This window comes from Sprattus sprattus (genome assembly GCF_963457725.1).
Source record: "Sprattus sprattus genome assembly, chromosome: 15".
Taxonomy (NCBI): Eukaryota; Metazoa; Chordata; class Actinopteri; order Clupeiformes; family Clupeidae; genus Sprattus; species Sprattus sprattus.
In genome coordinates, this window is record NC_137913.1 from 22,446,666 (window position 1) to 22,473,388 (window position 26,723).

At 43.4% G+C, this 26,723-nt stretch overlaps 2 protein-coding genes across 2 annotated transcripts; both read right to left on the minus strand.

The window, feature by feature from the left end:
- Window positions 1-3,960: 3,960 nt before the first annotated feature.
- On the minus strand, window positions 3,961-7,445 carry akr1a1a (aldo-keto reductase family 1, member A1a (aldehyde reductase); the record flags this gene model as incomplete). The annotated part of the gene is made up of 8 exons (XM_080852988.1): window positions 3,961-4,026; window positions 4,123-4,209; window positions 4,500-4,572; window positions 4,899-5,098; window positions 5,820-6,015; window positions 6,621-6,772; window positions 7,031-7,150; window positions 7,362-7,445. The coding sequence occupies 8 exons, from the start codon at window positions 7,443-7,445 to the stop codon at window positions 3,961-3,963; spliced, it is 978 nt and encodes a 325-aa protein (XP_080709114.1).
- Window positions 7,446-10,774: 3,329 nt separating this feature from the next.
- On the minus strand, window positions 10,775-26,398 carry dnajb5 (DnaJ heat shock protein family (Hsp40) member B5). The gene is made up of 4 exons (XM_080852750.1): window positions 26,341-26,398; window positions 24,012-24,267; window positions 20,615-21,288; window positions 10,775-13,131 (listed from the first exon to the last, which is right to left on the minus strand). Exons 2-4 carry the CDS (start codon window positions 24,220-24,222, stop codon window positions 12,898-12,900), a joined length of 1,119 nt encoding a protein of 372 aa, XP_080708876.1. The 5' UTR covers window positions 24,223-24,267; window positions 26,341-26,398; the 3' UTR covers window positions 10,775-12,897.
- Window positions 26,399-26,723: the final 325 nt, after the last annotated feature.

A 26,723-nucleotide genomic window follows, 5' to 3' on the forward strand; every position in this document is an offset into this window, starting at 1 on the left:
AATCAATACATTGATATGTCCACACCCCAGCTTGAGGAGATTGAGAAGGTTACAAAAGCACAGAGCAAAGAACAGGTCTGGCACGATGCACGGAGAGTGCGAATTACAGCAAGCACGGCTAAAAAGGTGCCCATTCGCTTAACCACGGCGCCTGAGAAGTTTTTGTCAGAGCACTTACATCCATCCTTCCGTGGCAATGCCGCAACTCGTCAAGGAGCAGAGGGGGAGGAACTTGCAAGGGACTATTTGGAAACTCTGGGCAACAACATCGAAACCAAAGGGTTAGTGGTGTGCAAAAAGGAACCGTGGCTTGCAGCATCACCCGATGGAGTGATAAACAAAGACACTCTTTTAGAAATCAAAACACCTGTGATGGGAAACAAGTCAATTCAAGAATTTTTGGCAACAAAGAGCTGTGAAATCACAACTGTGGCAAATGGCGATAGGGTAGAATACCATATTGCCTGCAATGGTCCAAAAGGCTACTACATGCAGGTTCAACTTGGGATGCACTGCACAGGGCTTCAGCACGCCAAGTTGGTCATCTGGAACAAAACTGAGCACCTAGAAATAGAAGTACCCTATGACCAAGGCTTTGTTCAGGAGCAAATCACAAGGCTGCGCACATTCTACTTTTCCCACATGCTCCCAAAAATCGTTGATTATTTTGTCGAGGGAAGGTTACAGTTCTGCAGTAAATACCTCAGCATTTTAAAACCAAAAAAATTAAATAAAAAAAAAAACTGCCTTATGTTGGTGCCCAATGGTGCCAGCAGATGTCTGTTGTTTACATAATGTAATATAATGATGAATTTAATGTTGAATATAATACAAAGTTGAAAATAAAGGTTGATGTATTTTCATTTCATTATTGCACTGAACTTCGATCATGATGCCCCATCTTCTTTAGAGTGTTACAATTTCTTTTAACACAATTCGTTCATAGTAAACTCTTACATTAATAACACTGGATGAATTAATTGTTTTGAGGAAATGAAACAAATGGCTTCAACAAGAAAGATCATGTATTTAATCCTTACATGTATTAAAAAGTGAAATACAAAACAAGCCCACACAATAACATCAATAACAATATTATTTACAATATTAACCAAAACTAGTATTCACACAGGGACACAAGGCAAGATTCTAAACCTCATGAGGCATTCTGATCAGTGGACTTCTTAGGTTAACTAGGCCAGCACAGATGGTCAAGATGTTGTCCAGTTTAGGTGCCATGCTGATGGGAACGGTCTGGGATAAAATCTTAAAGACCTTCAGTCTCTGGATTGCTCTTTCCACATGTATGCGGACATTGGCTACTCGCCTGGTTCGTGTTATCTCCTCATTTGTCAACTGATTGCGCCTGTTGGTGAATGCAGGGATGTTCAAACTGACCTTTCTTTCATTAAGCAGGTCCTGAATGGTGAACCCACGGTCCGCCATGACCTCATCACCAGCCCTTAGATAGTCAAGAAACCCACTGTCCATGGTGATAAACTTATCGCTGCTTCTGCCAGCATATGCGTCAGATATAAACATGATTAGTCCATTAGGGGCCACAGCGACAAGATATTTCACAGTGTTGCGTGATTTATACTGACTGAAAGTGTCACTCCTTGAATCTGGGTTTGTGGCTCTCTGCATGGCACTTTCGGCACAGTCAATAATGCAGGTGGTTCGAGGGTAGTTCCTCTTAAACGGTAAGGGCATGGTGGCACGAATGGTCTCTCTTGGAAGCCAGGGGATCAGGACTTTGAATTGTTCACCCATTACGCCAATCCAGTGACTAATCACAATGCTCGCTATGGATGTAGACACATTGAAACGGTGAGAAATATCTCCTAATATAAGATTTAGTTTTAGCTTCATCAAGGTCATCAGGATTTGGTCAACAACAGGAAGGGTAATTGATGGCTTAGCGAAAGGCAACAACGCCGTCACCATGGTGAAAAATTGAACCATGCGCACTCCTGTATACAGCCGAGACCTAGAATCATCCATGACTGTGGTGCTAGTCACAGTAGGATCCTCGCATTGTGTGGCCTTATCTACTTTAACAGACTGTGTTGCTGAAAAGTATGTGTGGTCCGTCAGTGACGGATCCTCCCACTGGGTCTGGGCATCTCGAAATTTTGGTGTGGCAGGCTCGGCCTCACAGACAGGCTGACACGTTTCGGGAGCATCTAAAAAGGGGAAGAAAACACATAGATGGAGCAAAATTAATGCAGGCATAGTAGAGTCCTCTCACTAAAAACTTCACAGTCGCATAAATTGTACTACAACATTACACTCACTCTCTCTCTCTCTCTCACACTCACACTCACACTCACACACACACACACACACACACACACACACACACACACACACACACTCACACACACACACACACACACAGCACTGTATCTCACAACCCAACGTACGTACAAGCAATGATGTAACGTTAGCTCTACTGTCTATGAACATTATAGTAAAGCGACCTATTATCCCGCGGGCCACCAAAAAATCCGCTTAACACATATGTTTTTATGAATATAAATACGGTTTAATGAGTCAACCTTACATATTTCAGAAGTGACAGGTGTGTAGACAATGCACGAAGTCTTGTTTGACTCTCAGCAGGAACATTTCTAACCGTATTTTCCAATTTGTTTTGTACAGTCGCGAAACGGCAACAAAGTTGGCGACGACCTATTATCCCGCATTGATTTAAAATGCCGTTGGAAATAAAGCTCAACAAGAAAAAGAATTTACACCGAACGTCGCGAAATCATAATTCTACTATATGTATCAGGCTGGTTTGTACACGCAGTATTACAACACTATCTTATACACTTCAATACGCTGTATATGTGCCATTTTTGCTACAAAGCTAATTTAAATACCCTTTTTGGGCAGGGACTTAAGTTTTCCGAAATCCGCGATCCTGGATGACACCAAAATCAATATTAAGTAACGTGTACCAGCGCTTGCGGGATAATAGGTCGGGCTACGATAGCCTAGCTATGGTGAACATTGTTTGTCCCATCTCTAAAACAACCAGCTGTTTTAGCAAAACACCGGTAGCAATGTAAGTGTATGATAACTTCTTCACAGTTAACAGTATTGCCAGTTTCATAGCTAAAGTTGCTGAACTTACCATCAGATTGAAGTCTACGCTTCTTTGGGGAGGCAGTGGTCCGCCCGGTGACTCGGCTCCTCTTTGGCTGGGTAAAGCGTGTGTATCCCAACCACAACTCTGGAAAGGGGTTATTTCTCGTTGGTCTCTTGTCCACAAAATGATGTGAACACACAAAAACGGTGCAGGGTGGATTTTTTAAATTCAATGCCTTCAGCCAGGCCCGCGATTCCGAGTCGGCATCAGGCTTGCGAAAAAACTGAAACAACGGAGGACATAAACATTGTCTCTTCGTGGCTGGTTTGTGGTCAAAACACTCTCTATTTAACCACTCGTTCAGGTGTTTCCTTGAGTTGGTACAGCCAACTACTGCACACGTAGTTCCCGAACCACTTTTCCTAGATACATTTTCCATTCTTTTGGAAACTTTGTCTCTGCGTCGATATCGGCGATGCCTAGCAACATAAACCTTGAGCCCGCCAGAACGGAAGTGGAATGCATACACGGAAGGAGTTAAGGAAATAGAGCGGAAACGGGTCAATAACTTGTCTATAGGCTGGCTTGTTTGACTAAGTGACTCACAGTCATGCGTTGACTGCTGTTGCCAGTGTTTTAGTGTGATGACATTTTTTCACCATAATATAAACAATAAGAGGATGTACGTGAGAGTGAAAATGAGATTCTAATTTTTTTAATTCATTGTTACAGTAGGGCTGATAGTGTAGCATATCACACTCGGCCTGTTGCATATCAGACTACTTCTCAGTGCTTGGTACAGTAGCTTGCAGGAATCAGAAGGTTTCGAGGAGCTAGGTTTCCCTGGGCGTGGTAAGAGGTAGTTAGTACGAATCATGGAAAGGAAAGTGAGGATGAATCGCGTCCCTCCACACCCTCACACCGTCTTTCTGTGAGGAGGAAATAAACAAACAGCTCTTAGAAAGTGGCCGTAACATGTCAAACATGAACATGGCACTTTTAAGTACCGGCTTGGGTGTGTTTACCTCTATGGTGGGAATGATGAGTCTCTCATTACGGTTGAAGGAGTCAATCTGCTTCATGTCTTTCTCCGATAATTCAAAGTCAAACACCTATTTGGGAACAAAGAAACAAAAAGACCTGTTATCAAACGCAAGGTGCAAAAAAAAAAAAAAACCCACAAGTACTGCTAATTCTAATTATATGCGGGCTTCTCTCTCTCAAGGGTAAGTGTGTATGGTGATGGGTGGGTGTTGTAGGACAGGCCAACTAGCTAAATATGGAACATCATTTGCATATAACAGCTCTTGGCTGCCTGCTTTGAAATGGGCTAATCGTCCTTTTAAACAGTGCCTGCCCTTGAATTCTCCACATTTGAATATGAAGACTGCGACGCCATTACCTCAAGGTTCTGCTTGATCCTGAATGGAGTAACGCTTTTCGGTATGCATATGACTCCCCTCTGCACCTGCCATCTGTGTCAGTGGAACAGGCCAGCTTAGACATTTGGCCACAACACTCACTGTAATTGACCTCAGCACAACATGGGGACAAAACCCAAGCTGTGACATTGTGTCACCTGAAATTCAACCTAGATATTCACTCTATATTTAGTCATTTTAAAGCAAGGGCGTAACATGAGATTTGTGGTACCTAATAGAACATCTCCCCAGCGTTTGTGCTTCCTGAGTCTCAAACTTGTGATTTATCTGGTGCCTGGCACAAAACTAAACCTACTACACCAGTTTTACCAGCTGAAAGAGATTTTGTGACAGTCAAGGTTCAGACTCAGTCCTCTCACCTGATGATGACTTGGGCAGGGGTCTTGTTGTAGCTTTTGGCTATGGCGAGGATGCGTGGTTCGTCCAGAAGCAGGGGCTCACCTGGGGTGGCCCAGGGGCGATCTGGTGAACCAAGGGGACTGTAGGCGGTGACAGCCAACCCTCGGCTCTTACAGTGGGCCAGCAGCTCTGACTGGATCAGGTAAGGGTGACACTCCACCTTTCAGTGATCAGTTTGGAGAGCAAAACCACAGAACCAGTCTTAGATAATGTGTTCTCTTTTCCAGAGCAGTGAGCACAGATGGACTTTCCTGCTGTGTTTTAGTTCCATTATTTCACTATTCAAAACAGTTCCTTATTTATGAGAAATTCAGTTTTCTTATTCTATATTTGGCATTATGTCTAAAGGGGTGATTCATTAGATGGAGTGCTTGCAGCATGACTGTTGGGTTTTGACATTTCACTTTCCCTATCACACGGTGCGGTCATCACTTAGATACCTGCTGAGGCCAAGTATGTCTCCACCACCTACAAACTTGAAGTACCCTTTTAATGTCGAAGCAACTTTGATACTTCAATCTCTCACTTGCTCAGACATGGTGTCTTATGTAAGAGGTGTCATAAAATTGATTTGATTCTCATAAATTGAGCCTCAGTCTGAGCAAAAGTGTTGATTGCTGTCTGGGGTAAATCTGGCTCCTCTGAACCAGAAGGTTACATAATTCAATCATATTACACATAATGAGTCACAGTGTAGCAACACCATGACACATAGTACTGCAATAAAACAATGCACGGACCATATACTGTAACTCAAAAACATGTCAATTTAACGAGGCCTTTATTATTTACTTTATTGTGGTTCCTCTGTATATGGTTTGATTGCATAAATATCTGTACGTTATATAAAATTGAAATGGTTGCTGACTATAGTATCATACCTGGTTCACAACTGGTTTGTGCTTTGCAATGCTAAAAATGTCACCAATCTGCTTGGCGTTGAAGTTGGACAACCCTATAGCCTTCACCAGGCCCTGATCCACCAACTTCTCCATGGCCACCCAGGTATCTCGGTAGTGGGTATCTGCATAGCGAACAGTACCATCCGGCCGTCTAGGCATCAGCTCAACCCCCCTCCTGGAGACACAGATTAATGACTTTGGGATCATTCCAGATCTGGACCCTCTTGAACCAACATCTCAACTCACCTCATCAACTCTTACACCTGGTGGTAGAGCTCATGTGAATAATAGTTTAGATGAGTAAGGCTAGTCAGTCCTCTTCTAGGCTGGTTTGTTTAAGAGCACATGGTTTAAGGTCACATAAATTTGCATTCTGAGCAGGACTATTGAGATTTCAGGTTGTGTAACCTTTTCTATGTATGCTATAGGTCATTGAAAGGTTAGCTAAACCCAAAAATGTCATGGCTATGGTGCTGACAAAACAGAAAAGGGTTGCTACTCCTAATGCCGATGACTACTGTTTTGACCTAGACCTTACCTTCACATTACATTAAAAAGCACTGCACGTATCTTAACAAATGCAGATAGAAGGATTTTTGAAAGCAATTTATTATATTCTTAGAGGTCGACCCAAAAGGGGAGAATCATATGTGGAAAAAAACTCTAATTTTCCTTGCACCCTCCTCCACTTTCTGAACTAGTTTTACTCCCTTATCACATGATCTGAACACAGTGAGGAAAGATGAGGATCCCACCCAGGTGAGTCAGTAGAGCACTTACTCGAAGGCCATGGGCCAGTGCATGAGGTACAGGTCCAGGTAGCTGAGCCTCAGGTCGGAGAGGGTCTTCTGGCAGGCAGCTTCCACATCATCAGGGTGGTGCTTGGTGTTCCACAACTTAGAGGTCACAAAGACCTCCCCTCGTTTCAGGGGCTAGGGGTAAAACACATTCCCACTTCACAAGGCTTCGCTACTCATTGTTCAGCAATAAGATTGAATTCCTCATACACAAGAGCCACAGTGACCTAGCCCCTTTTGATTCCTGTAAATGTTTTCATACTATGATGGTAAGAAGGGCTCTTAGGCTTCAGCTTCACTGCAACACCAGCAATCAAGAACCATTTTAAAGGCACTGTGGAACCGTTTCTATGTAGAATCTTATGGTTTTCGGCAACTTTGATTTTCTCTTACCTTCCCGGGCCCCACCCTCTCAGCCAGAGCCTCCCCCACCTCGTGCTCGTTGCTGTAGGCCGCTGCGCAGTCAATGTGCCTGTAGCCACAGTCAAGTGCAGCCAGCACTGCCTGCTTCACCTTCACACATACACACACGAATATTACCGTCATCCATCAACCTCACAAAATCACTTATATCACCAATGCATCAGGCATACGCTAATAGACAGGCATGTATAGAGTAGCATTAGCTGTGACTGATGAGGCTTAATAATCAGGGTGCTGCTGTGGTGTAGTGGTAGGGGTTTAATGGATGAGCTAGCGCGGTGCGTCTTGACCGGAGTCTGACCTGTCCAGGGCTGCTCTTCCAGGTGCCCAGGCCCACTGCTGGCATCCTCTGGCCCGACGAGAGAGTGACGTCTGTGCAGCTCATGGTCTGCCCACCTATGCCACACTGGGTTATCTGCTAAGAGATGACTAAAGTATGATTTTCAGTCAGTATTCTGAATTGAATGAATATGAATTAAAGTTTGTCCTGACAATACCGGCTGTCTCGAGGTACTGAAATAATAGGGAAAAGCACTTACTCATAATGACAAGCCATCCTGTGTTATTCATTGTGGGTGTCTTGATTGATTAACTTTTTTAACTATTTACAATTATTAACACACACACACACATACGCACGCACGCACGCACACACACACACTCACACAAAGATACATTATACACACTGCAGTAAAAGCATTGCAGTGCATGGTGAAGGCAACCATTACTGTTTTTTTACACTGCTGGAACACGTTTACCTTTTACTTTTGACCTTACAATACATGCTGACCTTTATTCATTCCTTTATTCTCCCAGGCAGAGAGGCACAAAGCCCTTCATCCCTGTTTGTGCTGTGTCATTTGGAAACCAAATGAGATGTAGACAGTATTTGCAACGCCCTACTATTTTTCCCTAGTATCTGAAAGTCAGATAAACTCTACATGACTTAGGCATTCCAAAAATCCTATTGTGTGATATATTCCTAATCCCATTTTTTGTCACAGGATATATCATATCCCAATTACTGTACCAAAATACCCTACACATGCTCAAGAGTTCAGATTTTGTGTTTTTTACCAAGCAAAAATCAACAGTAAGAGAGACAAAGTGCATTCTAGCTACAGTCACACAATTATCCTCTATATATAAACATAACCTTCTATTAAATATTAAGATTCACTTTTCTTACCGTACGGAGGGATTGCCCTGCAGTCAAAAATGCTCTTCCTTAGCGCAATGAAAACCTTAAATAGACAGGGGTCAAAGTCTGAGTTTATCTATTACCTAAAAGTGCATGTGATTGTCCAAAATATAACCATGAAGCTCACCGCAGCTGCATTAGTGGTCTACAGTAACTCTTGTCAATAAACTCTTGGTAGATCAGCAATTAAGTGTGAATTGAAAAAATCATCAGAACATTACATACTACACAAAACCTAGAGATTTTCAATGGACATGGTCATGGCTATTGTGTCAGTGATGAACTCATCTCTACATAATTTATTTCTATCATTATTTCAACAAATGCTTTTCAATGTACACATACACAAATGATCTTTACACTTTATGAGTTCAGTATTGGCCTCTGCGGAGGCTAATTGTTTATTTCCTCTGGCACCTTCTGGAGCATGAGAAGCCCAGCACACATTCTCCTCACGCACGCTCAGCTGTTGTGCTTCTCCACTTGTACAAATATAGAAGTAGTTCATCAGTGGGGCTGCTACATTAAACCGTCAACTGGCGGAGTGCTGTGTCAAACTGAAGTGTGCCTGGGTCCGGCTATATCTCCTTATGAAGCCGGCCGAGGGGGAAATGATCTTAGCCAATCTACACACTCACAAACTTTCCCAAAGGAACATTCCAGAAGCGAGAGCAACGAAGTGGAGGGAAAGACATGGATAAACAGCAGGTTGTTATTGTGCGCCGTCAAACACAGCCGCTAGGACAACCCCACGAATCCTGTGGGAGCGACTCCTCATTTTATATAACGAGATTATCGTTGCTCATTAAAAAGAAATTAGAATTTTTTTGAATTAAACCCATATCTTGAGAGACCATAACTTGTCTGTTGATGGCGGTTCAGCCCTCAATTCCCCACTTCATTTATTTTCATTAGAGAGTGAGGTGGAATGGGTCAACCGGGCAGATTGGTTTGTGTTCAGGCTGTCACACTTTCAACAGGTTTCAAAATGTAGAAATTAAATGACAAGGAGTGAATCACTTCACACCTCAAACCGCTTACATTACAATAATTAACAGAATCAATGGTGGTTGGGGAAGGATGTCCCAATGGAAAATAACAGAAATAATGAGTAGCCTCACATTATACAAATAAGGCCAAAACTGAGGTCCCAGCAGGTCTTCCTCAGACTTAGACAGGTCTTACTTACTTACACAGCTCCACTTGTGGGGTCATTTCCTCCAACATCTGACTGGCATGTGTTGTGGTCACAAGAGGGCAATGATGGACTTTGAAGCACAGAAATGTGACCTCATGGGCAGTGACTCTGCAGAAATGACAGAAATGCTTGCAGAATTTCACATCACATTCATATCTACTATCTTGTCCTTGTCACGCTTAATCAGAACTTAATCATTATTTCACACCACAGGCTTGTTACATGCTGTAACCCTTAAGTGACATTGGCACTTGTCAGGAGCAGACAGAAACAATGGAAAAATAAAATCTGTAAATGTTGGTATTGTGCAAATATACGTGAGTGGTGTGGTGTATATGGAGTATAGCCAGATGGGTATAGTTTATCAGCAACTTCTCCCAATCCCTCCTTCACCACGTTTTTACACCACTAGGTTTCGCAGTGGAAAGCCTGTAGAATGTTCTAGAACTCACCTGCAGACAACAGCAGAGGGCCCAATGTATTTGACTGCGGATTGATCTTCACGGCAACCAACAGTCACACATCTGAGCCTGAGTCCCCCCACCACAACCCCTCACTCGCTAATTACCGCAGCTGTGTGGCTTTGGAATTCAGCCGACACAGGCTTAATATCCCAGCCTTCTCCACCCAGGGGCAATGACATCACACGTGCCATTCACACTTCGAGATGAGGTCCAAGTCCGAGCTCCAGAAGGCTGATCACTGGGCCCTAGGGTTTGGGGGAGGCCTGAAGGGCTGTGTGTGGGGGGGAAAGCAGCGGAGGTAAAAGCTTTTCCACTTTTTTCCACTTGCGAGGCAGTCTCCAAATTTGGCCCTCCTCGCATTCCGATAGCATTCTCACATTCTAATTCCAAGCCATTACATAGCCTTTGAATTAACCAAACGAAATGCTAGAGTCTGGCAGATGGTCTCCCCATTTTACCAAGGCAAACTTAGCACGTGTGTCAGAGAACAGTAAAACATTTGTACATCATTTACTTGGACATAAGGAAACACAGCATCCTAAAATCAGTCTTTTGTCATATCAATGACTACTCAATGGGATTAATGTTATTTCAAAATCATCGGTTAATTTCACCAAAATAGATGGGACTCTGAAATAGTTGAAATGGCTAGACAGATGAATGGACACCCAGACTGATTTCTCATCTCTGCGCACTGCGTCCTGCGCTCCATTGAAGACAGACATACACACAGTGAAACAGACACAGTAACAATTCATTGAAAATCACGGTCAACAGGTAATTTTTACCAATATATTCAACATTTTTGGTTTATTTAATTTCACTGTAAAATGCGTTACCAAACACCGAGGAGTACATACACACTGTGACTATTGAAGGTTGTGATATTTCCAATGACATTACACTCACACCCACGCTCCCATCACACGACCACAGAACTGCATTCAGAGAGGGGTAGGGCCCCCAAAACACATCCACAACATGTTGCTTCTTTCTCCGTACACTGTTCACCATTTGTGCAGCAATATCTTCCGTATTCACATAGAATCGGGCAGACCTTCATTTGGTTGGGTGAAGGAGACCCAAATTCGACACGTTCCGATCAAAGTTTCTTCCATTCCACTTGGGGACGTTTCTTTTTTTGTCTCTGTAAGCATTATGTTTGGGCATCCAGCCCTTTGGCTCCCTTTAAGCTCTTCTTCCACACCAAGCTTAAGTGGGGACAGAGTAATTCTGCCAACTTTGAGCCACAATCCAGTTGCCCTGACCAAACATGGCCACTTAACAACACACCCCACATTTACACTCCCAGAATCAAACGACTGTGACAGAACACCAAGCATGAGATTGGTATAAAAAAAAATGGACTTACATCCAATGTGGCCTCAAACTGCCTCAAAACAAACAAAGCAGTAAGGATCCAACCAGATGCAGACTACCATTGACATATTCTTCATTTCTTTTTGCAACAGTCCTTACATACAGATCCTGTGGCTCAGCTGCAGTCTAAACAGAAAGACTTGACCAGGCCATGCTTTACTAGTACAAAGTCCTGAAAATGGCCTTGAAACGTCTAAAACGTCAACATCAGATACAAATGTAGCAAATGCAGATAAAACTTGTTAAATAACCTTTTAAAAATACAAACACTATTTCACAGCTCCCTTAAAAAATGAAAACAAATGTTTGTAGAAATGACAAGCACCAGGTTGTGGTGTGAAGCACACAAAACCCCTGCAAGTACCTTTAACAAAGCAGTATTAAGCTAAGTACTAGGTGTGCACACTGAAGACTGAGTTGTTCTTAGGTAACATTGTGCTGAGCATCCTCTGTCATTAAGCCTTTGTGATTTACTTCCACACTACAAATCAAGATTCATATTATGCAATAGACTACTTAACCACTCTATTGTTTGATGAACAGAGAGCTAACCACAGCAACCTGCCACCTGTCTGGTAATAAATTCATGGTGTTCAGGAATGCTCAATGACAGAGAGTGTTCAGTGTTGCCATGGTTTGAGCCCAAACTGACACAGGTATGCTGTCGTATGTTGCCTGTCAACCAAAGCCCATCTGACAGATTGAGGTCAGGAGCTGTCGACATTCATGTCTGTAAAGGAAAACTTTAAGACATTGCAGCTATAGTATTCATTGTCAGTGTCTTCAATCAGGTAGCTTTGTGATGTTCTGCTAAAAGTATTGTATGACTGACATGATACAAATGCCTTTTACAAGAGGAATGCTGGTTTTAGCCAATTTAAGGCACTCACCCAGTGTGAAATGTGATACATACATGCTGCACCCTAAAGTTAAGGCAGTTTGCCACACAAAAGCACCTTGTTTGATTTGGGCTCTGAGAATTCTTTAAGTACCCACCTGATGTAGCTGGTGTGTCCTGATTGCCTGTGACTGCAAATTAACTCGAACTTTATAACATACACTTTATTGAGGGATGGAATACGAAAGTTAATAGGCTGAGATAAGAACTTAGTCCTAATGACAGGATGTGTTGATGTTTGATCGGGGACAATATGAAGTTCACACAATTGTCAAGGCAGAGTCCTCTCCAAAAAAAAAGGAATACGCTCCCATTTTTAAGCTTCTTCGGAGTAAATCCATGAGGAAAAAGAGAACAACATCCAACAAGCTTTTGAAACGAGAGGTTGCCTTCCAACCTATCCTGAAGTCAAATGAAAAAAAAAAGGAAAAAAAGGGATATCCTCACAAAATGTCACGGATTAAAAATAAAAAGTAAGCCAGCATCTGTCCATTTCTATTTGTTTACAAACTGCGATTTAAAAACAGCAGGAGAAAAAAGAAGTGAGGCTCCTCTTGGCACCTTCTTTCACTCTCTCCATTCTCGTTTTCTATTTATATATTAGATGCTGTGTAACGACAGCCATTATGTATATGAACGTGTGTATATAAAAAAAATTGCAGACAAAACAGACAGCAGGTCCCAATGGAGTCCCGTCTAAGACTGTGGCAGGTGCTGCTTGATGATTTCCCGGGACTGAGGGGGTATCCTGTCTGGGAAGCGCACCTGGAACTCCACTACCAAGTCCCCACGCTGGGAGGGGTTCTTGGGGTGGGGGAGGCCCTCCCCCCGCAGTCTCTTGGCTGTGCCTGGTTTGATGACATCATTGCAGGCCAGTGGGATCACCCGGTTGTCGAGGGTGGGAATGTTCACGGTACAGCCACACAGCGCCTGCAGAAAGGTGGGGGTGGTGGTGGTAGGAGGGAGGACAGTTGTTCAGTACAGGAGGTTGGGGATTTTCCAAAATACCAGTAGTACATGTAATGAAAACACTGGGTTAGTCCATGGACTGCTACCAAAGCAGGTATAACGTTTCTATACCAATGAAGTCATACAAATGAGCTGGGTTTAAAGAATCCCTGTAAATGTACTTATTGGAGCCGATAATGTCATAATACACTGATATCATTGTGTTTAAATTTGATTTAATATCAATTGTCAGACTAACTGTTGCTTCTTTCAAATAACTGCTCAAAAACCTGACCATCCTTACCTTAGTCATAACTCTGATAAAACACACGCACACACACACACACACACACACACACACACACACACACACACACACACACACACACACACACACACACACACACACACACACACACACACACACACACACACACACACACACACACACACACACACACACACACACACACACACACACACACACACACACACACACACACACCTACTCTCTCTCTAGGAATAAAGACCATTTATTTGTTTGTGTTACTTCAGACTTCATCAGTATCTCCATTCCTGCCTTACTCGTTAGCCATTTCAAACCGAGTCATTATAAACATATAAAAAGTTGTGTAGATAGCTTTATTCATGTAAAATATTCCTCGCTTCAAGCAGCCATGTTTTTTTGAAAATTCCCGAGCTCGTTTCGCGGTGTGCTCTGGGATAGCCCTTGGAGGAGCAAGGTAGCTCTCCGATCATCTCAAAAACGAGGGCCATACACCCCTTAATCTTCCCCCTTAATCTTGATCAAGTTGGGTATTGAGACACCACTAGCTCTCACATGAACGCGCAATTTCAAGGGTAAGCTTATAATGTAATATATCTTATTACATTCTGCGCAGTTATTTTGTTATTGGTTCAGAAAATATATTACATTATCGGTCAGTTATTACATTAGACTTGTACTACATTAAGAACGAAAACATTATAACGTTATTGGCAGTTATTACACTAATGGTAGCTACTGCATTATTGGCTGCTATAAAGGATCTTTACAACTGATCTTGTAATTAAAACTAGGACTTTGTAATGAGGTCAGAACTTCCTCAACTGATCAACTTATTTGTCATATAGCTATTTAGCCTAATTATTACAAACTTTTCACGAAAAGTACACTCGACTTGTTTCTAACACCAGAATTTCATTCCATTCCTAGGGGCATTACTCAAGTTTCAGTCCTGACTGCTAGCAACTCCAGTCTTCTCTCCTCAGCGCTACTGAAATGAGTGTAGTCTACTCGTGAATGTTCATACACATGTGAATGCTTGGAAGATGCATAGCAGACCTTTTCGCCTCACCATATCTATAATATGTTTATGTGTGTGCATGTGTGTGTGTGTGTGTGTGTGTGTGTGTGTGAGTGAGAGATAGAGAGAGAGAGTGTGTGTGTGTGTGTGAGAGTTTGTACATGCAAGAAAGTGCTTGTGTGTGTGTGTGTTGATGGAAGGTGGTCAAGTGCAGGGGAAGCTAATTTTAGCTGGTGCTCTCATTACACAGAGCTGATGAAGTAACAGCCGAATCAGCTGAGGTTGTAAATAACTGTCAGGTTTATCAGGCCAGCTCAATGAGGATGATGTGTTTTACAGAGGAGTCCGTCTTGGGCCTAAGGCCTGGGGCCTAGAGACTGATCCTTTGCACTATACGCTATGCACAACATATTTGCGACTGGTGCACATAATCTTTTTTTTATAAAGCAAATGGAAAAAATGTCCCACTACTTTCTTCAAATGGTGTCAATTTTGCTTTTTTTTAAAGTAGGTGACAGAGCTTTTAATCCGAAACCGTGAGCTCAAGAGGAGTTTGCAACGCTCTACTTCTGATGCCTTGAAGCTTACAAGGGAGGTTTTTAAACTTCAACGTGTTGGTAAAGCAGGACATCAAAGCAGCCCGACTGCCCAGCTGCCTCTGATAATTGGGGGAAGGGTGCTACACGGTGATGACATCACTCCTACACCCCACCCCGCAGGCAAAAGGAGACAGGAAGGAGGCAAATTCATGGAAAGGAGGGTGGACCAAGCTGATAGCTCCGGCACATTGCCTCTGATCTGGCTCTAATCGGCCACACAGGGCCAGTGAGCAGAGCTTTCCCATGCATGGTCAACTAGCCCACAAACTGGGATAGCGCCAGTGGCTACAGCCCTACCACGCACACAGTAGTGCTCTGGTGCAACAGTGGAGCCCCATCTTCCAGAGGGCTTGAAACAATAGTCTGAGGAGAGGACAATCACTTGAGGAGGTTTAAATAAAGGAGGTGAAGATGGTGGTATGGTGTGCTCAGTCAGAACAGAGAGAGAGAAGCGGAGTTAGGATTTTTTTTGGGTGATTTGTTGCAATAAAAAAAAATGTGTTTCTCTTAGAACCCCACTTAAACTCGGATATACTAGAAAACAAATCAATGAGAGATAAACACAGACACTCATTTCAGATGTGTCATCTGATTTTACACATTTCTGAGAACTTTCACAACCACACCAATGCTAGAATGAATGAATTGAAATTAAGTTGAAATAAGATGAGTTTGAACCTTTGAACTCCAAATGAAATACAAATGTCCTGTTAATATTCAGGACAGTAATCATGAATTATCCTGTACTATTGTTTAAAGAAAACTGAACTGATTATTGACCCTTCCTGACCTTATTTCACATATAAACACATATACCAGAACTCATAACTCAATAGGGCAACCAGAGGCTAGATCAACATTCACACTGATGGACACATTAATAGAATGCAGATAATCACTAAACCAACACATGAAAGGTCCTTAGGCATAAAACAGCATTAACACAGACGAAATAATAAGTTACACACGCTAATTTCAGACATTACACACACACGAAAGGGATTTGCTAATGTGTAAGAAGTTCACTTAACTTTTTTTACTGAGATAAAAGTATTATATCTAGCTATGTTGTGAACGAAGTGAATGTCTATTCATCACACACTTGACACCAAACAAAAGGGACATTAAGCAGTGGCAGTGGTTGAGACATACTGTGCATAACCTTATACCACCATCAGGAGGCCAGAAGTGGAAATAAGCTGCAAGTTAATATTTTCTGCAGTAAATAAGATGGCGCCAAGAAAAATGCGGTAAATTGCTGATCACAAATCACAAAAAAACTGAAAGGACTGCTTAAAGGTGCAATAACCTCTAGGTCATTAACACTCGCATACCAAACAGAGGCAGCACTTTGATTAAAAACGAGGAAGGCCCTGATCTATTGCTGCACCGACCAGGCACAAGAGGGTTGACAGAAGACCGAGGGGCGATGGAGGGGCTCCAGAAGGAGCTTAATTGACAAAGATGATTTGACAATTGCCAGGTGGGGCGGCCGTTTATGAGAAGAGTCCAAAGCAATAAGATCCAGGCCCATTATTGCCTCTGCTGTACCCATCTGATTTCAGTCTTGGCATCATTAACAAGAACAATAACATTACAGAAGACATAAAAGTCCGGGGTATAATTGCAGTGCGCCAAGAACATAAAATGAATGAGTGTACACAGTTTGAAGGTATGGCTTATCATATTGTATGCTGTATGGGGAACCCAAAAAGACAGGAAGATCCTACTGAGAGCAGAACATATAAAGTATGAGTTCTAAGGGCTCACTGATTTCATGATCTACCAGTCCTTATGAGCAGGAGCTCCATGGACCAAACAAAGCAGTGGGGCTTTGTCGAGAATGCCTGCAAACACTTATTTTCTTTAGAATGAAACCTGAAAGTCCGAATAAGGTCCTTGACACCGTGAATTAACTGCGATTTTGTCATGATGCTTCACTGAGATAATGCATGCACACATGGGGTTCAAATGATCTAAATGTGAAAGTATATGACGTAATCCAGCTTTAATGACTGACTAGAAGTGACAGGAATAGCTCATGAATCCATTTGTGTAAGTATGTTCACATGTGAAACACTTTTACTTTACTCAGTGGCACTGACTGAAATAAATTACTTTATTTTAATATAAATATTTCCCATTACAGGGAACAATATTCCAGAAAACGTTCCTTTTATAGGCGTAAGCCTTGTGTCGTAAGTGAACAGAAAAGCACCGGCTGGCAGACTGCTGGTGGAAATACACATCAGCATTCAGCAGCCAAACAGTTGGTTTCCCGCATGACGGTTCCAAGAGGTGGCTCATTTTCTTTGGATCATGCCGAGTGGATATACTCTGCTCTCTCAGGCACACACCACTGATACAGGCACTATTTGTGGTGATGATGGCAGTTGGTGGTGGGTGTCTGATCCCTGTTTTCTAGGTCATGAGAGGAAAAACGAAAGCAGGCGCTATGACGGCAGGTCCTTAAAATGGTGGTCAGTGCTTTTGTTTAAATGTGTTTTGTTTTCGAAGAATGGAGGAGACAAAGAGAGTAAGAGGAAAGCAATTGGCCATCTGGGAGGTGGTGAATGTCATGCCATATCATGGAGCGACAGACGATCGAGGTTGGCATGAAATTCCGGCTGGCTAAAATTACGCATATGCTTCCAGGCTGCTAATTGACTGCGGAAGCCTCAGACCCACATCCGGAGACATGCTGGCACAAACAGAGCCGTGCAGAATCGTACAAAAACAAGCTGTCCTCCGCAGCACTCCTCCAAGTCTTCAGTTTCTACTCCTCAGAATTCTGGTGGGCTAATGAAAGTGATTTTTTCCCCTCCTCTCCTCATTTATTTAGTTATTTCCTTAAAGTTCAGTGCAGTCTTGCAGCAGAGCAGATTGGTGGGGTAGAATTGAGAGAGCTGAGGGGGCAGCACACTGCTGGTTGAGCCCAGTGGTGTCTGTCCTGCAGAAAGCGCTGCAGGGGAAGAGCTGCACCAGTGCAGCTATCTGCTGAGTCACATCAAAGCTGCTGGCTAACCTAGTTATCACACACACACACACACAAGTTCAAGGGACTGCATTTCAAGGGAAGCAGAGGGAGTGAAAAGGAACCGGTGCAATATGCTGCTTCAATGTGACATCTGAGGGTGTGCACCACAGAAGTACTCTAAAGGAGCTTATTTCTAAGTCCAGAGAACCAGGACATAATAGTTCCATCGCCACTACACCCCTTACTGTTAGTGCACTAGGGTACTTCACAGTTTCCACAAGTATGCAAGGTCTGAAATAGCACTCAATTCAAAACGGTTCTGAGAAAAGAGTTGAAGGCAACCCAGAAAAAACCTCAAAGTGTTGGACAATCTACTAATGATCAAGCCCAAGATGGGTCATACCACTGAATTATCTTTTAATAACGGTGCCTGATTATGTTACATCATGCGAAGATGAAGGATCTTTCCACATGTGCCCCGTTTCAGGTGATGATGAGGGCGGTGCATAATGTTCCCTCCAAAATAGAGCTCGCAATTAAGCTCACGGCTTAAAATGTACCAGGCTTGGCTGTTGCCACCCTTCTACGACAATTTCCATCAGCATCTGTCCCCACTTGGAGGCAGGCTCCGCGGGCTGCTGTGGGTGACACTGGGACACGAGATTCCTACAGACTCACACCACGGTGGGAGAGGGTAAATCGGTGCTGCCGTAAAGCCTGTCAGCCTCTAGCGCTCTTAGGAATACTGAGAGCCTCAGTAGCCAGTCAGCACAACAGATGGATGGGGCTGTAGCCAGGCTGGGAGGAGAGGTGGGAAATGGGGCCCCTGACTGGGATGCGGGCCCCCTTCTGGTCTTCGGCAGGCCTTAGGAAGGGCAAGGCATTGTTAATCACGGCTCTCCATCTCACTTGCTCTCACTTCCTGCACCGCTTAGAGGGCAAACTCACGGTCTGAAGAGAACATTAGCTAAGACTAAGCAGTCTGGGCCTGGACAGACAGACCTGGGCTGAGAAGTTCCTGAGGAGCGGAAAAGAAAGGAACTTTCCACTTTCCTGAGGCTGTCACTCAAACTAGAGGGTTTTTAAGTCCATGTCTGTCTTTATCAGGCAGGGTCGCTAGGGATATTTGTTAGCTTATTTATGGCTAGCTTTAAAATTGCAAGGGATTCTGGCACATGAGATGTTAATGCACCAAAACATTATTGAATGCCTTGGCAAAGCATTTGTGTCAGTTATATCTGCTAATTTAAACAGTGATGTGCATTCTTACAAGAACACATGCTATGTGTACATGTGCCTTTTGAATAGCAGACAACCTGAAGGACTAATCAGGAGTTCCAGTCCATGTTAAATGAAACAGGCAAATGTCTTATTTAATTTTGTGTGATCTGCTCCACACACACTTCTACACACTTTGACAGAGATTATTTGTCTAGTCACAGTGATTAATCAGAACTTTAGACTGAGACGCATTCACAAGAAGTAACTTTCCATAATAAACTGTCTGAGGGGGACCACAGTCTGAAAGACCCCCCCCCCCCATCCTTGTGGTCTTCGAGGTCGGTGGGTTATTTTGGTTACAATCAGGCTGAGACCAAAACAGGCCTTGGAAGATCACTCCAAGTAAATTGACACAAAGGCCAAACCAGGCTCTAGTGAATGCGATAATAATAAACCTGTGTAATGTACGTCTGGTCCACGTCTATTCCAAGGATCAGACAGTCCAACTGACCAAACAAACTCCATGCACACCAGGGCGAAGGGGATATCAGGACAACAGAGTAATACGCTATCCTGTACTTGCATATCTAAATCTACAGTATATGATGTCTATGTCTTTAACTATAAATCTAAATTTATATTCTAATATATTTGATCATACGGCTCTTCAAACAGCTGCGGAAAGTTCCACTGAATTGAATGGGCCATCCTAATGTTCCAATATTTCTTGATACTAACAGCTGAAAATGAAAAATGACTGCTGCCATTGACAACGAGTTTAATGTTTCTGATTCACATCTCTCATATCATTCTGCAAGTAGTCCGTTCACTTCAGGGGAATTCATTGTAATTTGAACATTGTAACCTAAAACTTTAAAGCTGTAAACTTTTTTTCCTATGCAGAAATCAAAATCATTAAAATAAGATATTTTGAAGGAATGTCTTTTATGGTTTTGTCAAGTAACTGTAATAAATGGTATAATGTATAGTCTGCTAGTCATTCTTTTCTACGATTCCTTGTCCTCCTTGATTTATTTTTCAATAATATAATGTTTATACATTATCCCTTACATATTCTATATTGGAATGTCAATAGCATAATTGCAACTGTATCTATTCTATCATTCTACAATATTTCCATTTTTCTGGTCTGTATGTTACCCAAATATTTCCTTCAAGATTTTATTATATTATTAACACAAATTGTGCCATCCCACTGGACCAAGCCCTGTCCCTCTCTAAAAAATTCAGCTCCCTGCTAAGATGGATGGATGTCCGAAAATAGCTTCTTGGCAAGCAAATAAACAAAACAAAAAACAAAGCAGAACTCAACTCCTGAGACCCTTCCTAAGGTTTCTTACCTCCTTCAGACTGATCTTGGCCGCGTAGATGATGTTGGAGCCATCGCGCTTGAAATGTTGGTGGCCTTTGTCCTTCAGCACGAATGCGATGTCGGCGGGGATGTTGTCTGGGGTCTCGTCTCCCTCCTTGGGGAAGGTGATCTTGGTGCCCTCCTTCCAGCCACGCTTTATGACAATGTTGAGGATCTTGTCCTCGGTGCGCATGCTGCGTCCGTCCGGGTTGAGGCGGCGCCGTGTGATGCGCATGCGTTTGGTGCAGCCATGGAAGATCTCCTCCAGTGAGACCCGCAGCTCGTGCACCACCGGCGGGTCCTGCATGCGCCGTCGGCCGCGAAGGGGCTCAGCCCGCTGTGACCTCCGACCCCCGCCGCCGCCGCTGCTGTGGTGGAAGCCGTTGAGCCCGTTGAAGGCGCTGAAGCTGCTGCCGAAGTGGCCCCAGGGACCAAAGGGATCGTCGTCCCCATCCATGTCCACGTCGTTGTCGTGGTGATGGTCGCCATGGTCCCCAAAACCATTGGACGTGTGATTGCGTGTGCGGCTGGAGCCGAAAAATATGTCAAAGGGGTTGGAACCGCCGAAGAAAGAGGCGAAAGTGGCGTGGGGGTCGCCGTGGAAGGTGTAGTGGTATGTGCTCCCTGAGTTGCCTGAGGTGCTGCCACCACCTGTCTTCAGACCTGTGAGGAGACATGAGATCTGGGTTAGCCAACTAATGCATCCGTCAACCCCCCATACCTCATGTAATACTGCCAGAGGGCCGTAGTGGAGAGACAGATAATAGCAGACTGGGTTTGTGCAACAGGGACGATTTGAGCAGGTTTGAGATTTGGAAGCTATAGCTTATATGGATCTGAACTGGTTCTGAGTTCTAGCTCTAGTGGGATTATCTATCTAGATTATAGCGTATCTAGGACACCACCGTTCAATGAGAATGATCGAGCCTGGTTTCAGGCATTTTGGCCTACTTTCAACAATTCTACAAACCAGAGGCAAATTTAAGCGCTAACTCAAAATCAACAGTTGTAAAACGCTGGGGCCTAACTGACAACACATCTGGTTGTGTGGGAGAAAGTGTAGTGTGCAGGAGATGGGGAGTCGCCTCTGCTCGGTCTCAGGGACTAAAGCCCAAGAATGACTGATCCCACTTTATTATAAAGAATCAGGATACTCCATTCTAGACCTAGAAACCTCTTGAAACCGCTATTATTGATTATGGTGGCAGGCAGCAGCTGTAGGTCACCGTTTCATGGTCTCCATTCTGTTATTTACAGTGGTGTCAACCTTCTAAAGATAATCTCTCCTCCACAAAAGGGCGGCAGCATCTTGGGGCAGTGCCCTGAGCTGCACTTATGAGTAGTAGCTAGTCAAAGAGAAATAGTGTACAAACAGAGACCTGACAACCTCTTCCCCTCACCATCTGTGCAGTGCCTGGTGCAGTGCCTCCTGCGTCCCTCTCCGTCTCCTCCCTTCTCTAGTCACTGCTGGTATTTCCACTCATCCAACCCTGAGCCACCCGTGAGGATCACAGCCAGCTGTGACCAAACTAGCAGCTCCGCCTTTTCCAATTCCCACCCAAAGCATCACACTGCAGTGTCATGCAAGTGGGCTACAAAGACTCAATATGAGGAAGTTCTAAATGAATGACCACCAATGCTGATAAACTTCTAACGCATGTAAGGATGGAACAGCCTTTCATTGGCACAGGTTATGCTAACCTTAGCCAAGTCAAAGCCTAAGTCAGTAGTCATTGATTTTATCCAGTCACAGTGATGCATGACTCATAGCTCGATGAAAATAGAATAGTGAAGAACAGACACTTCAATTCACATTTAAGCTTTTCTAAGTGCCAAGCACAGCGGACGAAGCATATCAAACTGACGATTGTGACACTTTTGACTCAATAAGTCATGCCACAATTGTTAATTGTAGGTTTAAGATGCAAATGATTAGTGGTAAATGGTATTCACTGCAACAACTGTTATCATTTGAGAGGAAGTTGTGTAATACAGTTCTGGTGACCTGGCATGTGAGGCATCTATCACAATGACATTAGCATTGCTCTGTCTTTTATCACATAAGGTAAGACTTGTGACGGCCCACGCTTTTCATTTCTGAGTGTCAGACACACCAAGAGGACTACCAAGTGCCTCTCTCTCTCGTATTTTGGTTCACATTTTTAAAAAGGCGGCTCCGTGAATTCACACAACTGAGCGGAGTGCCACGCTCTGGAGCTCTCCTACACAAACGGCCTACCTCAACAGCTATATATACCCCAAAGCCCAGCCTGTGGAGTGGTCCGTCCCTTGTAAAATACATGTCGGAAAGAACATGCAAGTTGGATCTACAAGAGCTAAATGGCGTCATCCCATACAGCAGGATGAGGTTAGCGGTCTAAAAATTGAGCCCGTTTAAGGACTTGTGTCTGTTTAATGTAAGCTGTGAGGCCAGCCATCTTAATGGTCAAATGCACTCAAGACGCCACTTCACAAAGGCCATTTATCAAACACTAGTAGAGGTAAAGTGTTGAGATAATTTTCTCACCCAGAGAGACTTCAGGCAAGTACAGAAAAACATGAGCAATACCAACAGTGCTCAGAGGTTTAAAGCTGCCTCACTAAAAGGTTAGTGTAGACGCTATGCAGCAGTGTGTAAAGAAGTGCTTTCCAATGGCTTTGAAACAGCCTGAGCAGCCCCGGGCCATACAGATATGCAAGACGTAGCAGTCCATTAAAATAGTAAGTGGGTCATAGTGAAATAACAGAATCTAATGTTGACCAGGGATAGGCCCGGTCGTCTGTTATTACGAAAAATTATTTGTAACATTCTCGCACTGAACACCTTCATTTATTGAGCACAGCCACAGTAAACAGGCACTGGTGTTTGGTATGAAACCTCCTCCTCTGTGGCAGCTGTGTCCTTAGAACACCTCAGCCAAGCGCTTTGCAGTCAGCTCACCCCGTGCTATGCTGAACACCCACCGGCCGTGTTGACTCATGGCAACTTTGCTGAGGCCAGACCTTCAAATGGCTTTCAAAAATCAATGGTGTAAAATAAAACACACCTCAAAAAAAAAGTGCAACTCAAAGGCAGGTTTCCTTGATGGTGCACTGAACGCATCTGTGTTGTGTGCTTGCAAACTGAAATGCTGGGTTTTCCAGCTGTGCGCTGACTAAAGATAGACAAACAGGGGCTGGCGCAGGGCCCGGCGATGGATGGTATGAGCTGAAATCTCATGTCTCTTTGTTTTTGTTCACCTACCAACCCCCCCACCCCCACTGGGTTCTTTCTCGTTTTTGGAGACCACACATACAAAATTACACAGTGACGGCATAACCTGAGCACTTGCCAATATATAGGGAATTAAGAACCCGAAATGCTAGAGTATCTCCGGTTAACTCACCGTCTTCTCCATACTGGTCATAGATGACCCTCTTCTTGGGGTCACTCAGCACCTCATAGGCCTCTGCTATTTCCTTGAATTTCTCCTCTGCGTTGGGGTCCTTGTTTTTGTCCGGGTGAAACTTAAGGGCCATTTTCCTGTAGGCCTTTTTGATCTCATCCTCGTTAGACCCAGACTGGATGCCTAGGGTCTTGTAGTAGTCCTTCCCCATGGCTTTGATGGACAGACAGCTGATGTCTGGAACCACCCTTGCTTGCTGGAAAATGTGACATGGCAGGAGGTTAGCTCACTCCCAAAGCAGAGATATTCACAGTGAATATACAGCATGCAATGAGAATGATTCAAACTGTAAGATTAAAAAAGAACAAGTAGAATGGGGATCAGTCTCATAAACAATGATTGTAGAATCTTACTCTAAATCTTCAGATGGTAAATGGTGACAATAAACAATAATGTAATAATCATGCATAAATGAATGTGGATCGTAATACTCTGCATCGAGACCCAAAAACTGACAGCACATATCAGCGTGCTCTACAGACCACCAAAAAGACACTCGGCATATTCAGTGAAACCACTGCACTCGTACTGTACTGGCTGCCTCTATCCCACCTCAACGTGTTTTTCACCACACTATAGACCTTAGCTAAAACAGACTTCAAGAGGATTATTCTACAGGAGACAGGTGCAATGGCATCAACACAGCAAACAGCCATCCCATCAAGAATCGATCATATGACCTTGGCATAGTCCCCAGAACTATGCACCATCCTCTCTGTTTATGTCTTCTCTTTTTAAACTACAATTCTCTTTCCCTGGCCATCATTTTGACACGACTGACGGATTGTGTCAGTCAACCACTGGTTAACTGAAGTGCATCTGAAATTGTTAAGTACTTCTGAAATTGATATCACCGAATAATTCGCTGTGTAGATTCTTAGTTCTATAATCCCCCCCCCCCCCCCCCCCCCCTCCTTTCATTTGCGCGAAATGCACCTTCTATACATTTACTTCTTGGTTTCTTGGGTCGCCTCATGCCAAACATGCCCTCTCTATGTGCCGGTGTAGTTTGCCGGCCGTTCGCATTCATGTTGAATTAGCTTAACAGCAGTTTTATATCGTTTTTCCATTCGCTTTCGAATGGTTGATGGGAAGAGGTGAGTTGTAGTCGAATGTTTGGAGCAGCAGTGTTTAACATTTACCTGATGGCTTGACAAATGGAGTTAAGGAAGAGAAGCATTACAGCTGAACGCGTATCACACATCCAGCATACATTTACCATAACTGCTTCTGCATCACCGTGATAGAAGATGGATGACAACAAAACATCGCTATACAACCACACGTAGTCTACATAGCGTCAGAGAAAAATGCTGATTGCACATACTGCTCTTTGTGGGCTAAGGAAATCCCTTGTCTTCCTTTAAACCACATTTCTCATTCAAGTCAACATAAAATAGGCACGATATAAAACTAGCTAAAGCAACAGAGAAAGGAGAAAAATGAAAAATAGTCGGCTACTCACCCGTGCCGTCAGCAGATAATGTACTCGGTATTCCGCATCAGACCAAAACCCCCCCACCCCCTAACACACACACACACCTTCAAATCTAACGCGGTATTCCTACAGCCATCCTCCGTTTAATCAGTGATGTCATGAAGTCGACAAGCCATCAGAAAAACTGAAATAGCCGGTGACAGTCCAGCTAATGATGAGAGTGACGTCGGTGAAGCCGGTAAAACAGTGATCCAGTAGCCTACCTAATGACTTAAATCAAAATGCAGTCTTACTCTTACCACCGCCCTTCACACAATAAACACTTCAATAAACGTCACGCCTATCAAACAACGCCGTCACCGAGGGTCAGCTATTTTATTTCAGAATTTTAAGAAGTGTGAAACACCATTGGTTTGCGTTGTTCATCACTTCACTCAAGTCTCGGTAGTAGCCGCGCGCACTTGAGAGCAGGTTCACATGATGCAGGGTATTGCCGAACAACCTATGCAAGTTCCCAGAAAATGTAGGATTACAAACCGCAAACAAACCACACCATGCATTTTAATGACAGGATACATGCCTGAGATGAAAACGAAATGAGATGACTTTTATGTAATGGAGTAGGCTAATGAGGAATTTTTAGTTTAATTTTAAATCTTACCCCCGTTATCCTGCTGTCATAGCAGTGTATGACACGAACCTTACATTTAAAATCCTTTTGTTTTAAACCAAGTTGAGTCAAAATCAAAACCATTATCTGAGTTAGTAGAAGTTATAAACTACTTTCAAACAATCTTTTTTTTTTTTTTTAAGGAAAGCCCGGGACCTTACCGTGTCCAAGAATCGCTTAGTTGACTGCCGCTTGCAATATGCCTGACTTCCAACTCCATTCGGCAAGCCACGCCTGCACAGAGTTGGAGTGAAACCCCTGGTACCGCCTCTTGAACACTGGGAATACCCTTCTCTCAGTTATGACAAGATATTTAAATATGATCTATGCTGCCACACTGTATGAATTGCATTCTTTATAACTAACTGACATTCCAGCCATACTCTTACATAAGTGCGGGTAATAAAATACACAAACAGCAAGCAAAATGGCCTGATAATGTGCTGTTTCAGAATGCAAAAGACAGATGATGGCTAGGATTACCCATAGACATATCTATACATGTCTATGGGAATACCCAAGGAATCTCGCCAGGAGAAGGTTC

Coding starts and splice junctions, on each gene's coding strand:
- dnajb5 (XM_080852750.1), bottom strand. CDS start 24,222: ATGGGGAAGGACTACTACAAGACCCTAGGCATCCAGTCTGGGTCTAAC. Junction 21,289..24,011: donor TGACCAGTATGGAGAAGACG/GTGAGTTAACCG, acceptor GTCTCCTCACAG/GTCTGAAGACAGGTGGTGGC. Junction 13,132..20,614: donor CCAAGATCAGTCTGAAGGAG/GTAAGAAACCTT, acceptor ACCTTTCTGCAG/GCGCTGTGTGGCTGTACCGT.